This window comes from Mustelus asterias, chromosome 7 (assembly GCF_964213995.1).
Source record: "Mustelus asterias chromosome 7, sMusAst1.hap1.1, whole genome shotgun sequence".
In the NCBI taxonomy this organism is placed as follows: Eukaryota; Metazoa; Chordata; class Chondrichthyes; order Carcharhiniformes; family Triakidae; genus Mustelus; species Mustelus asterias.
The window spans coordinates 71,256,344-71,271,034 of NC_135807.1; the positions used below are offsets into that span (position 1 = coordinate 71,256,344).

Sequence of the window (14,691 nt, forward strand, 5' to 3'; positions counted from 1 at the left end):
TGCACTGATTCTGTCCTTGGGATTTGGCTAATGCTGGCACTGTATACCAATACATGTGACAATAATAAATCAAATCAAATCTAGGGGGAGAAATTTGTTTGTGTGTTGTCTATCAGCGTTACACAGACTAATGTTGATTCTCTGGGGGTGAGCAGCGAGTGCACCTGTGTAACCCACACGGCTTTCTGCATTGATGTCTTGGAAGAATGCCAGATAGAACGTGCAGGTAGTCGCTCGTGATGCTGTCCACCCCTGGGGAATCGATGCAGTCTGCGTAAAGCTGCTGGAATGTATTTCCCCCTCTATTGTCAATCCTCCTTTTTCTTGAGAAGGTTGTGGTGGGCTTCTTCCTTGAATCACTGCAGTCCTTATGATGATGGTGGCCTTGTGATGGTTTCAGTTAGGAAATTCCCGAATACTAACTCAGCATGAATAAAGTAAGTGCCTTATGCCTACGTCAAGATGTTGTGTGCCATGGAAGCACTGATTTTACCACAGCATTGTTGTTAATGCAGTTTTGGTGCTGTTAGGTGATGAGGTAAGCTTGGTAAATTGCTTCATTGCTTCCTGTAGTTGGTATACACTGTAGTCACCATGTGCAACTGGAATATTGAGTTCAGTTTGGGTGCCATTTAAATGACCTGCTCTGTCCTCAAAGTAGTTGACCTTCTTAAATGCTATTGCACCCATCCAGCTGTGTGGTTGGCATTCCGTCATTTTCCAGATTTCAGCCTTGTTGATAGTGGAAAGGCTTTGAGGGGACAGGAGATGTGTCACTGGTCACAGAGCACCCAACCTTTGCCATGATCCTGTAGCCACAAGATATGTTAATATTGCTCATCTAATTAATTTTTTGTCAGAGGCGATTCCCATGATGTTAATAGCAGAGTATTGTTGCTGTTGAAAGGTAAAGACTGAGCTTTCTCTTGCTGAGTTGGCCATTGCCTGTCATTTGGGTGGTCTGATTGTTATCTGCCGTTTTTTCAGCTGAAGTTGATCTCAGTCCGGATGTAGATCAGCACTGACTACTCTGTTATCAGAGGAGGTGTGAATGGAGCTAAACAGTGAAATCATAGGCCATCAGCTCCAATTCTCACCCAATGATGGAGCAAAGGCCTTGATGGATCAGTTGAAGGTTGTTAGATTGAGGACACTTCCCTGGGGATTTCCTTCAGTGATGTTCTGGGCTGCAATGACTGACCTCGGCAAAGAAAAAAATCCTTATTTGGCCAATATGACCTGTTGATGACCCCAGAGAAATTCATCTTGTTTCCCGTGTGCTCTTTAACTCACTAGTGTGAGAATAATCTACCAATTTACTTCCAATCGAGATACAGCATGCAGTAAGCTTCAACAGTTTGTACAATGAATAATAATTGGGGCACTCCTCAATATATGGCTGTAAACCTGCAGTTCCTGCCACTGACCACATTCATTGCTCACTGAGAAGCAAGACAAAATTCTGTTTGAGGCAATCTAAATAGTCATTATTGATTTGAAAAATGTCTTGGCAAATTGTACTTATTTCATTCATATAATTCCATCGTCAACCAGGCCAAAAATGCTTACATATTACAGTGTAAATCCAGAGCCAAGGCGTAAACCTCAAATTCTAATTTGGAGTCAGTCCATGCCCTGAATCTGGATTCACACTTTGTCTTCATAGTGTTGGTGTGAAGTAAAAATACTTTTCACCAGTCCTATGGTTATAGTGAGGTCTTGTGGCACAGTGGGTAGCATCCCTGCTTCTGAGTCAGAAGCTTCAGGTTTGAGTCCTACCCCAGGACTTGATGGCCAAGGGAGGTGCATTCACAACCCAGCCAAACAGGTTGACTGGCAAATTCTTCCAAACACGCCAATGGCGGGCGGTAAGAGCGAGAGAGAGTCCTGGTCAGCCACGCTTGATGTGGAGTGGCGCCCCCCTCAGGTTTTAAGCCCCTGGAGACAGTAAAGTGACCTGTTTTGGAAATTACTAGCCATAGAACACAGAGGAAAGTCTGCCTTAGTGCACCACTAGGTGCAGGAATGGAATTGGAATTGGAATTATATATAGTGTTTGATCTTTTATATTGGATCAGCAGTTTTTCAGCAAATCTACTTAGAAGCATGCAAATTTCTGTCACATTATGAGCTGCAAGACTTTTATTTTGAACAAAAAACAAAATATTTAAAATACTGTAAAACTGAATGAAAGAAATTTGCTGGAAATTTTCAGCAGGTCAGGCAGCATCCATGGAGAGAGAAAGATAAAGTGTTGTGGGTACAGACACTTCCTCAGAATTTGTACTCTGACCACTTTATGATTTTTCAAGATTGTATTATGCATCCATCGACGGGCTGTTTAAAGGCAGGGAAGCTCATCCACCAACCATTGAAGTCCAGAGTTATCAACCAACAAAGGGATTACTGAATTTACTTCAGCCACAAGATGTCACTATTGTGCTTGGTAATAACATATTGTTGAGCACTTCCAAAGTGACACCCAAAAGTTACTCAGTATAAATTTTAGTAAATTAGATTTATGAATTAGGACTTTGGTGAATTCAAGTTTGCTCCTAATTCCTTGATTTGACATTGATGTGACTGGAAGTGTTGAAGACGTAGCCAACTCGCCATTGACAATAGATGTCCCTGCTCAGGGAAGCAAATCAAATGGTTGACTGCATTGAAGTTGACTATGAATAGCCCTGGCATCTCCAGCTCTGCTTGTGAACTATGTAATGATTTTTGTTCTAACAATGCAGTGCAGCAAGCATTTAACCTTCTCTGTTACCCTCTTAGTACTGCAACATCCCTTAAACTTTTAAAAACTTTCATTTTCATAGGTGACAATTTCTAATGCTGAGCATTGTAAATTTGAAGAAAAAAAACATAATTTAAAAATCTAGTTAATGTTTTGGAAATTATTAAACAAAAATCTGCAGTAAGGTTTGTATTCTTATTCAGAAATATATTGCAATCTTCAGAAAGATGCTATCCATTGATTGTCACTTGTAAGCTACACTTATAAATTAATCTTTAATTGGAAACTATTTTTGGACGAAGATGCCTTTCTTTCTGAAAGTACATTGCAATTCTGAAGATAAAACTGATCATTGCCAGTCATACAAGTCGGCTCATGGTGAATCCGCAGCCCACTTTACTCTGCACTTCATTCCACTTTCTAATGAAATCAGTGCTTAAAATTGATAAAAATCCTTTGATCGGTTAAATCTAGGTCACTTAATGAAAAATGCTACATTGATATGTAGAAGGAAAAAGGGCAGCGCCCATAACAATATGGAATGGGGGAAGGAGCTATCGTGCCTTCCTGGATGGATGAACAAAGATGGGCTAATTGGATTTGCTTGTCTGTAATTATTTTGCAACCTTGTGATAAACATTGTGCCACATGTATCGGAGAATTGCAATGCATTATACTGAATGTTTTAATGCCGTTGGCAGAATAAATTTTCTCTGTTTTGAGCTGATCATAACTTCAATTTTGGCTGAAGGCCTGAGAAAGTCTTAAGGAGCTGAATCCCTACCATGAAGGGCTTCCCAGATAGCCTGAGCATGGAAGACTTTAGCAATATATAATGGCACATGGTGGATTACACCATTAAACCATCACCTCAGAAGGATGTTATTTGTTTCTGAATATAATAAGAAACTTGTATTTATCTATAAATATTTGGAGACAAAACTATTTATGCATTTCATCGATGCTGGATATTGGGGGGGGTGCTTGGATATCTGAATTAAAATAAACCTTAATTAAATGGACATTTTTTCCAACTTGTATGCAATTCAGTTTAGCACTAATGATTTGAATGTACCGTATTTGTGATTGTTTTTCATATTTCATTCTTTTTGTTTCAGATCTTCCTCCACGGCAACAACCTAAACAGTCTACACCAGCTCATCCATCCAGAATATCTGCCATCTGAGTTTGGAGGCACCCTACCCCCATATGATATGGGAACCTGGGCCCGGACATTGCTCGGTCCGGAGTACAATGACGACAATGATTATCCCTACAATTCTTACAATTCACTGAACGTGAAAGACATGCTGGATAATCGTGATAGCAGTTGTTCTCCCAAGCATATGAAGAGGTTTGTGCAGTCTAATTATATCAACTGTTTTACTGGATTTCCGCTGCAGGTTTAAAAGTCTGCTCAGATTCCTTTTTTTCTCATTGCATGTTATAGTAATGTCAAATTAAAGTCGCCCACTATTTTACTGGGCAGATGGATTGTACGCCATAGCAGTGAAGCAGACAGAACCAGTCTGTGCACACAGCTCTGATCTCACCTAGGTCGAGCCATATGGCATTAGAATTGCCGTTGACCAGAAAGAAGCAAAATTGCCAGCAGATCTCCTGCTGGAATGTCTATGTGTGCAGGTGAGGATGTGATCAGCCTTGTGTGTGTGCATGTGGAGCCCTGGAGTCAAATAACCAGCTGACACTCACCTTCTGAAGCTTAAACATAAAAGGTGGCCTCTCGTTACCAGAGGGAAGTCAGTGTGTGTGATCTGTATCACAGAATCACTGCCTGCAGTAGAGGAGGAGAGTCAATCAGAATAAAATCAGATATTAAATACGCTCTAGTTCAGGTTTTATTAAGGTAAATCAATGTTGTTGTAATCAAAAGTACTAACTTTCAAAGTGGCTGTGAGAATCATACTAGAAATGTTAACTGAAATTAATTGAAGAGGGCAGTGCTGCCTTTCTGCGGTGTTTCAGGCAGGATTTGGTCCTGAATTTGTTAGGAACAGTGAACTATAGACACTCTTAGGGCGTAATTTTGACTTCAATGGAACTAAAGTCTGGACAGATGTACAATTGGCGGCTGATTCACTAACATTCATCTTACACTGTTACACAAAGTCAAAGTTATACCCTGTCGGTTTTTAAGGAGCAGATTCTTAGCCCTTCCTGGTATTTTGCTACACCAGTATGGGCAAGATCAGGAAATTAGTTTGCGAGAAGTTGCCAGGTTTGGAGCCGTGTCCAAAATTCCATGGAACCTCGGGCTGTAGTCCAGTGTGTCATTGCATTTATGTTTCAATTCCACGCATTTAAAAAGTAAATTCACCTCATTGTCATATGACCAATTACATCACCATCGTGGTCTCAGTTTACTAGCTAATATGTGACTGGATGATGAAGGCCTTTTAAGTGATGACTTTTGACTACTCGGCTGTTAATGTTTCAGTCTATTGATCACTGCACTGTCAGAGGTCAAAAATGACATTGCTTTTTTAAAGACAACCATGGCAACTCAGTCCAGCTTTCTCCTGGATGGAACTACCACTTTGAACAGAGTTGAATTGTTAATGCAGAAAATTTTAATGGGACACTTGTCATCTAATAAAACACTCCGTTCAGATTGTAAATGGAAGTGTGTCCAATGTCTGGTTCTATTAAAATGCTAAAAACAAAAGCCTTTCTCCATTACATTGTGACTGTATTGGTGCTGCTTCATGTCTGAACCTGGAAACCTATAGATTTTACTTCCAATTTCCAAACCCCCTCTCACCTTCACATGGTCCATCCTCCACACTTGACTTCCCCCTCCTTGACCTCTCTATCTCCATTTCTGGCAATAGGCTGGCCACCAATATTCATTACAAGTCCACTGAATCTCACAACTACCTTGACAGCAGCTCCCCACAACCAGCTTCCTCTGAAGACTCCATTGCAGTCTCTCAGTTTCTCCATCTCATTGCATCTATTCCAATGATTCCACCTTCAAATACAGTGCTTCTGACAAGTCGGCATTTTTCCTTAACCATCCATTTGACAAGGCACTAAACTGTGTCTGATCCATCTCCCGCACCTCTCCCCTCCCTCCCAGGACCATAACAGGCTTCCCCCGTCCCTACTTTTTACCCCATAGCCTCCACATTCAAAGGATTATCTTCCATCACTTCTGCCAACTCCAGCATGATGCCACCTCTAAACACATCCCCCCCCCCAGTCAGCTTTCTTCCAGGACTACTCCCTCCATGACACTCTGGTTCATTCTTCCATCGCCCCCAACCCTCAACCCCTTCCCACGAAACCTTCCCTTGCAATCATGGCAGGTGCAACACCTGCCCCTCCTCACTGTCCAAGGCCCCACACACTCCTTTCAGATAAAGCAGCATTTCACCTGCACCTCCTTCAATTTGGTCAACCGTATTCAAAACTCCCTATGCGGTCGCCTACACACTGGGGAGACAAAATATTGGGGAGATGAAATGCAGACTGGGTGATTGCTTTGCAGAACACCTTCCAACCGCCCCCCCCCCCCCCCCCCCCCCCCACCATGTCCCCCCCCCCCCCCGTCCCGTCCCCCCCCTTCCCCCCCCGTCCCCCCGTCCCCGTCCCCGTCCCCCCGTTCCCCCCCCAGCCTCCCCATTTCAGCTGTTGATCCTGTAAAGTGCCTGGGTGATGAACACTTTTATAGTGCTAAAGTTACGAATGAAAGATTTTAGAATATTTTTCACACATGCTATTGTTCAGCGATTCAGGGGCTCTTCACAAAGTGTATATTGGGTGAATGGGCATGGCATGGAAGTATTCTAAGTCAGCATGGAAGGTATGAGGGACCATCGTGAGGTGGCATGGAGGTGAGGCAGTGTGAGGGACGAGGGACGTTTTTTGTTTTATTCATTTTATTATATCTGGGACAAAGTCCCAGAGCACCAAAGCAGGCCTTTTAAACGGCCTGCTTCGTCACCTGGCAGATCCTCTGGCTTCTCTGACCTCTTCACAGGGGCTGCAGGCCCACATCTAGCACACAACTGCACCCAGATCAAAAATCCAGCGCTCGCAGGCTCTTGCTCCCAAGGTAGGATGGAAAATTTACCAACTTTTACTTCCCACTTCTCGGACAAAAATCCAGTTTGTGGTGAGAATAGCATGTCTGCGCGGAACACATGCTGGGTAGTTTCAAAGCTGCCGTCTGGCTCTGGGAAAGGCTAATTGATAAAGATCGATTGCCATAATTAGTCAACAATTCTACTATTGTTGCACCATGTCACTACCCTGATAGCACAACGTGAACTAGATGGATCTTGGCTCTGTCTAACAATTCCTATTTCACGTTGCTAGTACTTTGCTTGTGTATACAACCTCACAGTCTGAGCATAACAACTACAAATTGATATAGCACCTTTAACACAGAATAACATCCCAATGTGCTTTACAGAAATATTATCAAACAGAATTTGACACTGAACCACAGAAGATTTGATGGCTGAAAGCTTGTTCAAATAGGTAGATTTTAAGGGATGTCTCAAAGGAGCAAAGTGAGGTAGCAAGGTGGAGAGGTACAGGGAGTGAATTCCAGAATTTAGGAATCTAGCAGCTGAAGGCATGGCTGCCAGTGGTGGAGTAATTCGGAGATGCTTGAGTGGTCAGAATTGGAGGAGCACGAATATCTCGGAAGGTCATGGAGCTGGTGGAGATTACAAGGATAGGGAAGGGTGAGGACATAAAGGGATTTGAAAAAAAGGACAAGAATTTTAAAATCAGAATTTTGCTTCACCAGGAGCGAGCGTAGGTTAGCGAGCAAGGGAATGGGTGAATACTTGGTGAATACTACAACAGAATACTTGGCTGCCACGTGACATTTAGGAGAGGATGCAAATTTTATCGGCAATCCTATTCATGTAGACATCTGTAGAATATCTTCCTGGTGTAGATAATCCTGTTAAGTTGCTTTGCTGAGTGCAAGTTATTGTGATACATCTTGACACTTGTGACATGAACTTCACCCTTCAGCAATTACAAGAGAAATGCCGTGAACAACAGATGGAACGCTACTGTGCCTTTGTTGACCTGAAGATGGCCTTTGACACAGTAAATAGAGAGGCCTTGTGGAAAGTCTTAGCCAAACCTGATGTCCTGATAAAGCTGTAAATCAGATACAGCAGTTTCAGGATGGAATGACAGCCAAAGTCACTTGAATGTAACAAATACACTGACCCCTTTGACGTAGCAAGTGGTGCAAAGCAGCAGTGTGTCACAGCCCCTGTGTAAAGCAGCACATTCTTTGCTGTCAGCCTTTCTGGGGCATTTGATGGAAATGTTGATGGAATATACATCCAATTCAGAACCGATGGCAATCTTTTCAAACTGAGACTGAAATCCTCAGCTAAGGTATCAGAGACGCTGGTAGGGGAATTGCTATTTGTTGATGACTATGCCCTTTTGTCACACTGTGAGCATGGCCTTCAACGGATCATGAAGTGGCTGACGACAAAGGAGCCAGCCATCAATTTAAGGAAGACAGGGATACAAATCACCATAAGACCATAAGACATAGGAGCAGAATTAGACCACTCGGCCCATCGAGTCTGCTCTGCCATTCAATCATGGCTGATAGTTTTCTCATCTCCATTCATCATCAAATCACCATTAAATTCTGACCATACCCCAATGTCAATGACAAAACCCTGAAGCGGGAGATAACTTTATCTATCTTGTAAGCAGATTCTTCAGAAATGTCTGCACTGACAGCAAGGTGGCAAATAAAATTGCCAAAGCAAGCTCAGCGTTTGTTTACGCGAGAGACTGTGGAGGAAATGAGGCATTAAACTTGCAACAAAACTTGCTGTGTGCAAAGTTGGGGTAATACTTACCCTCCTACATGTCTCTGAGACATGGACTACATATTCCAAAACAATTGCGATGCATTCAGAACATCATATCCATCAAATGGGAGGAGAAAGTGCACAACACTGACACTTAAAAAAGCAGAAATATCTGGAATTGAAGCGATCATCATTAAAGCTCAGCTCAGATGGAGCGGCCATCCGTATAACTGATAATAAAATCTCTAAGGTGGTCACGTATTCACAATTTAAACTTGCACACTTCCTGCGAGACAGGCCAAGATGAAGGTTCAAGGACTGCTTGATGGTGAAACTCAGCAAATGGGGCACATCCACCATGGACTGGGAGAAAAATGAACAAGAATGATCTACTTTGGGAGCAACCTCAGAGTGGCAATGCTTCGTTTGAACATTAAGAATACAGGCAGCTAAGGACTGAAGGCAAGCTGGAAACACTGGCAGTCCCAACAAACTTGGTCTTTTCTCCTTGGAGAGATGTAGGATGAGAGGAGACCTAATAGAGGTATGTAAGATGTTGAGAGGCATAGATCGGGTGGACTCTCAGAGGCTTTTTCCCAGGGTGGAAATGGCTGCTACGAGACAACACAGGTTTAAGGTGCTGGGGTGTAGGTACAGGGGAAATGTTAGGGGGAAGTTTTTCACACAGAGGGTGGTGGGCGAGTGGAATCGGCTGCTGTCAGTGGTGGTGGAGGCAAACTCAATAGGGTCTTTTAAGAGACTCCTGGATGAGTACATGGGACTTAATAGGATGGAGGGTTTTAGGTAGGCCTAAAAGGTAGGGATTTGTTTGGCACAACTTGTGGGGCCGAAGGGCCTGTTTTGTGCTGTAGTTTTTCTATGTTTCTATGTTTCTAAACACAGTAAGAAGCTTAACAACACCAGGTTAAAGTCCAACAGGTTTATTTGGTAGCAAAAGCCACAAGCTTTCGGAGCCTTTAGCTCCTTCTTCAGGTGAGTGGAATTCTCTCAAATTTCCACTCACCTGAAGAAGGAGCTTAAGGTTCCGAAAGCTTGTGGCTTTTGCTACCAAATAAACCTGTTGGACTTTAACCTGGTGTTGTTAAACTTCTTACTGTGTTTACCCCAGTCCAACGCCGGCATCTCCACATCAGTCCCAACAAAGTCAGACAATCTTTGCCGGCACTGTGGAGGGTATGTGTATCTGTAATCGGGCTCCACAGCCTCATTGAAATGCACAACAAATGACTCTATACATGCAGCAAATGGCCATCTTCGATAATAAAGGGACACTGATGACGACAAAATTCTGACAGTTTACATGGAGATTTTTTACAGCTGATGGAACAAAAAGATCTATTCAGATGCAATAGCTAGTTTTCCATAAGAAATATTGTTGAGTGTGTATGTATCCATATCAAGAGCATGCACATACACACACATTATATTAATAACTTGCATTTATGTAGTGGAGGTGTCCCGAGAGGTGGTGGAAAGGTAGGATAGGTATGTGCAGTGTACGTGTGTAAGCTGACCTTCAAATGTTTTCATCAAGGGGCAGCAAGTCAATGGGCAGAAGATGGGAGCAAGGATTGATCCATGAGGAATTCCAAAGGGGTGGGATGCAGAGCTATTGATGGAGATGCTTTGAATATGATTGATGGGGTAAGAATGGAACAACAGAGAAGTTAGAGGAGAGTGGTGTGGTCATCTGTAGAGAGTAAAGCAGTATGTAAATCATTCAACTTTTCTTCGGAGAGTTTCAGTGTTTCTGTGCTGGTGCCAGATGCGAGTGACACCTATGATGCCTCTCCCATGATGGGATTGGAGAAGTGTCCCTCGGAGCAGCTCGAGTCCAGTTGGTCCGGGGACACAAGGATGGTTGGCCTACAAGAGAAGGGACATGGTATTGGTGCATTACAGAGGAGATGGAGGGAACATTGAATATTCACTTGAGACTTGGGGGATGACAACTTGTCTCGGGGCTCTCACTCTCTCTGCTGCCCCCACTTCACCAGCAGCGCAGGCTTCCTCCTCCCCGGCCAGCTCGAGCTCTCGGTCCTCAAAACGCGTGAAGGCTCTGACCTCGGGCATGACCCCAGCTGGCTGCACCCACTCGCGCTTGTTGTGTGATTGAGTTTGTTCAAAGATGACATGGATAAGGAGATTGTAGGTGAGATTTGTGAGATTGAAGATGGTGATGAGGTTTGGCAGGCATGGGGTTTGAGTGGGAGCTGGAGTGTGAGGAGCATAGCAGCTACTGGGGGGGGGGGAAACATGGTGATTGTGGGAGGGAGGGGAACCTCGTGCCTGGCGGTGGAAAAGTTCAAGGTGCCTGGGTGAGGGATGGAGTTGGGGGTGTGAGGGGTATGCGAGGGGAGTAAGTGGGATACTGGAGGTCGTTCACCTAGCCTGGCTGCTGCCCCATCTTCTTCTGGAATGTGCTTGCAGTGACCAGAGCTGCCACTGCATCCCAGGCAGGGGTGGTGATGGCCTTCCCCTAGAGGGGGATAGAATGTATCCAACCTCTGCTCAATCCACCCAGCATCCTGGTGAGGGCTCCCTCTGAAAGGTGAGGTGCGGATTTAATGGCTGCCATTCCCTGTAGTCGTTGTGGAACAAATGCTGGGGATCCGTTTATATGGAGCTCCCCAGTGCTTGCAGTAGTTATTGCAGGTGGGCAAGTCAGAGGGGACACAGCATAGGGGCAGTGTGATTCTTGTGGGCATAAAGATTTTCACGAATGAGACATAGATTCAGTCTGAAATCACACCAGCACCGTTGCTGGGAAACACTCCATTTTTCACGCCAGAATCAACAGTCTGCCATCTTTTGCTAAGATTTTAGGGCAGTATGGTGTCTCACAGAGCCAGGGACCCAGGTTCAATTCTGGCCTCAGGTCACTGCCTGTGTGGAGTTTGCACATTCTCCCGTGTCTGCGTTGGTTTCCTCCGGGTGCTCCGGTTTCCTACCACAGTCCAAAGATGTGTGGGTTAGGTAGATTGGCCATGCTAAATTGACCCAAGTGTCAGGGGGATTAGCAGGGTAAATGTGTGGGGTTACAGGAATAGTGCCTGGGTGGGATTGTGGTCAGTGCAGACTCGATGGGCCGAATGGCCTCCTCCTGCACTGTAGAGATTCTATGATTTTGCAGCATGAGTTCATACCATCTGGACATCGAGATTCATCTTCCTTCAGTTTTGCTGGTTTCTCAATTGTTTTCTAATATTCAATCCCAGTTGTAAAATTCTTTTTAAGCTCATGACCTAATAGAGAGTATTATCTTATGTTCTTTAGTAAAAGCTGAGATATTGGCAACAATACTATGACAAAATAATTTGAGTGATATGGCCACTTCACCCACCTTTCAATCTGTAATTGAAATTGAACAGTAAGTTCTTACCACTGGCACTTCCAATTGTCAGACGAGCAGAAACGTTAAATGAAGGTGGGAAACCACGGTAACAGGGTCTTTTCGAAAATGATGTAAACCAGAAACACAAAATGGATGCAATTTTAGCAGCAAACATTTTGGTAATGATATAGTTGCTGTGCGGAGAAAGGTGACATTGAAAAGAGATTTTATCAGATTAATAGCGAACAGGAGGGTTTAAAAAAAAGGAGTTGTGATATTGGAACATGTCACAAAAAATACAAGTGAATATTAAAAACACTAAGAGCAATGTGTTGCACTGCAATTTGAAATTGGTTCCTGCCAACGGCAATCTAATATTGGTAGACTCAAGTTATACTGCTGACTCCATGACCTAAATTTTGCCAAGTTGTGGAGACATATCCAAAATGACAGACAGACCTTGGATCCAGAAGACAGGCCTCATATCCGGCAGAAACCACGTTCAACACGTCTGGAGTTCAAACAGACCTCATTTTCACTGGAGTAAGGACCTTAACCATAGTGTGTGTGTTACAAATTTTAAGTGTAGGCATAAATGCGCATGAAGGCCAGTTAAGGTATGCAGAATGGTCAAGCTGTCAAGTCATTTAAATTTCCAGACATTTAATGTTTTTATCTGTCTGTGTCTGAGAGTGGAAAAACATCCATTCTAGCAGTTTCTCTAGCTGTTGGCATAATCCTAAATGCTACCTTTATAGCATTATTAATGCTTGAATGCTTTCCAAAGTGTTATTGCAGTTGGGGGATGGGGATATGTTTACAATCTGCTTGACTGCTCACATAGGTTTTTAAAGGATTAGCTGTCTTTGATGTGGGGGTTATGAATTCAAATGTTTGTTATATAAGGGATTAAGTGCTTGAACTGAATTAAATGTAGTGAATGGGCTTTCATGAATTAGTGTTTTTTATATGGTGAAGTCTTTAATAGATGTTTAAATTTATTTTATTCAATCTCAATTTGGCACCTGAAGTATACACATGGTGGATACTGGTTAAATTGGCATGGCAGCTCTAAGGGGATGAGTTGGGGACATGAGTTGGCATAATGTGGCAATAAGATGGCACAGGGACGAGAAGAGGCTGGGGGTGGGTGGGGGGGGCATGGGTTGGCATGGATTGTATGAGTGGATATTTGGGGTGGATAGAAGGATGAGTTGGCACGTGTAGACTTGGGGAATACGTAGCGGTGAGTGTGAGGGATGAGGCTAAAGGGACTAATGTTTAAGGAAACAACTGGGATGAATTCTGGAGAACCAAGGCAGGCTTTTTTAACAGCCTGCCTTGGAACTCAGCAGCCCCTGTGTTTTTCTTTCATCTGCATCCTGGGAAGGCCCAATACCATTCCACAATAGCACCCTAAGATTGAAGATCCCACTGTTCAGGACACTTTTTCCTGAGGCGGGCTCAGCGAGCTGTGAAATTTCCTAGCTCTGCGCATCCATTTTGGGAACAAAAAGCCAGGCCATGACACACTAATCCAGGAAAGTGGACCTTTGAGTATATTTCCAAGCTCACAGTGACTGAATGCTGCTTTAATTTTGATTTTAGCTGAGAGCTGACTTTAAAATGTTAGTTATCATGTGTCATGTCCCTAACACATGAAAGAGATCACAAACTGTTTAAATCAAGCCTTATCTTTTATTTAAAAAGTGGACCTTGTTGAACCAAAAGATGGCTGGTACAGGTCAAAATGGGGGTGAGGATGTGATGGGGGGGGGGGGGGCAATGCAGGTGGGGGTTGTGCAGGGGTGGGTCACAGAAGGGGCCATGATGGGGGAGGGCTTGTTGGGGGTCCGTCAGGGGACACATCGGGAGGGTCCTGATGCCCGCGACCCGTGTTGATATAGATGGTAACAATGCCCAAATGAAGGGGGGTCTGATCTCCATTGGGGGGGGGGGGGGGGGGGGGGGGGGTTGGGGGGAGAGGTGTGGGAGGAAGTCTCCTGGTTCACCGGCAGATCAGGGCGCCCTGCAAATGGTGCCCCAATGCTCTGAAACCGGCTACACCGATGCATTTAGGTACCACCCTTCACCCCCCCACCCCTCCCCATCCCATCACCACTGCCAGCACAGAGCTCCCAGCTGTCAAAAACACTGACCGAGTGCTGAAAGATTGCAGTGCCGAGCTCGCCAAAAATACCGGCGGGGGGACCGGTTTTCTTGCCGTTATGACACCTTGAAATGTAGGGGGAAAATTCCACCCAGAATCTTGTTGGAAACATCCCAAGCAACCTGACAGAAGGGCAAAAGAGCAGGAAAAATCACAGTCTGATGTTTCAAACTATGGTGTGTGTCTATATTAAAGGAATTAGCATATAAACACAAATTTATCTGAAGCAAGAAGCTTTGAATGCACCATATCATATCCTAGGTTCTATATTGATATTTAATGTAAAGTTCCCTTCAGTGTTAAGCTGCAATGTGCGTGTGTGTGTGTATGTGTGTGCGTTGGTGTCGGTGTCGGTGTGTGTCTGTGTATGTGTGTGTCTGTATGTGTGTGTCTGTGTATGTGTCGATGTGTGTATGTGTGTGCATTGGTGTTGGTGTGTGTGTGTAGCGTGTGTGTGTTTGTGTGTGTCTGTATGTGTCTATGTGTGTGTGTATCTGTGTGTGTGTGTCGGTGTGTGTTGGTGTGTGCTTTGGTGTTGGTGTGTGCATGTCTGTGTGTGCGTGTCTGTGTGTGTATGTGTCGGTGTGTGTGTGTGTGT

General features: G+C 44.1%; 1 protein-coding gene across 1 annotated transcript in view; it reads left to right on the forward strand.

The window, feature by feature from the left end:
- LOC144495777 (clavesin-1-like) overlaps positions 1 to 14,691 on the forward strand; it is a 102,518-nt gene that overhangs the window by 58,508 nt on the left and 29,319 nt on the right. Inside the window, exon 5 of the mRNA XM_078216252.1 lies at positions 3,862 to 4,097. Coding sequence (XP_078072378.1) covers positions 3,862 to 4,097 — 236 coding nt within the window. The remainder of the gene's footprint in view (positions 1 to 3,861; positions 4,098 to 14,691) is intronic.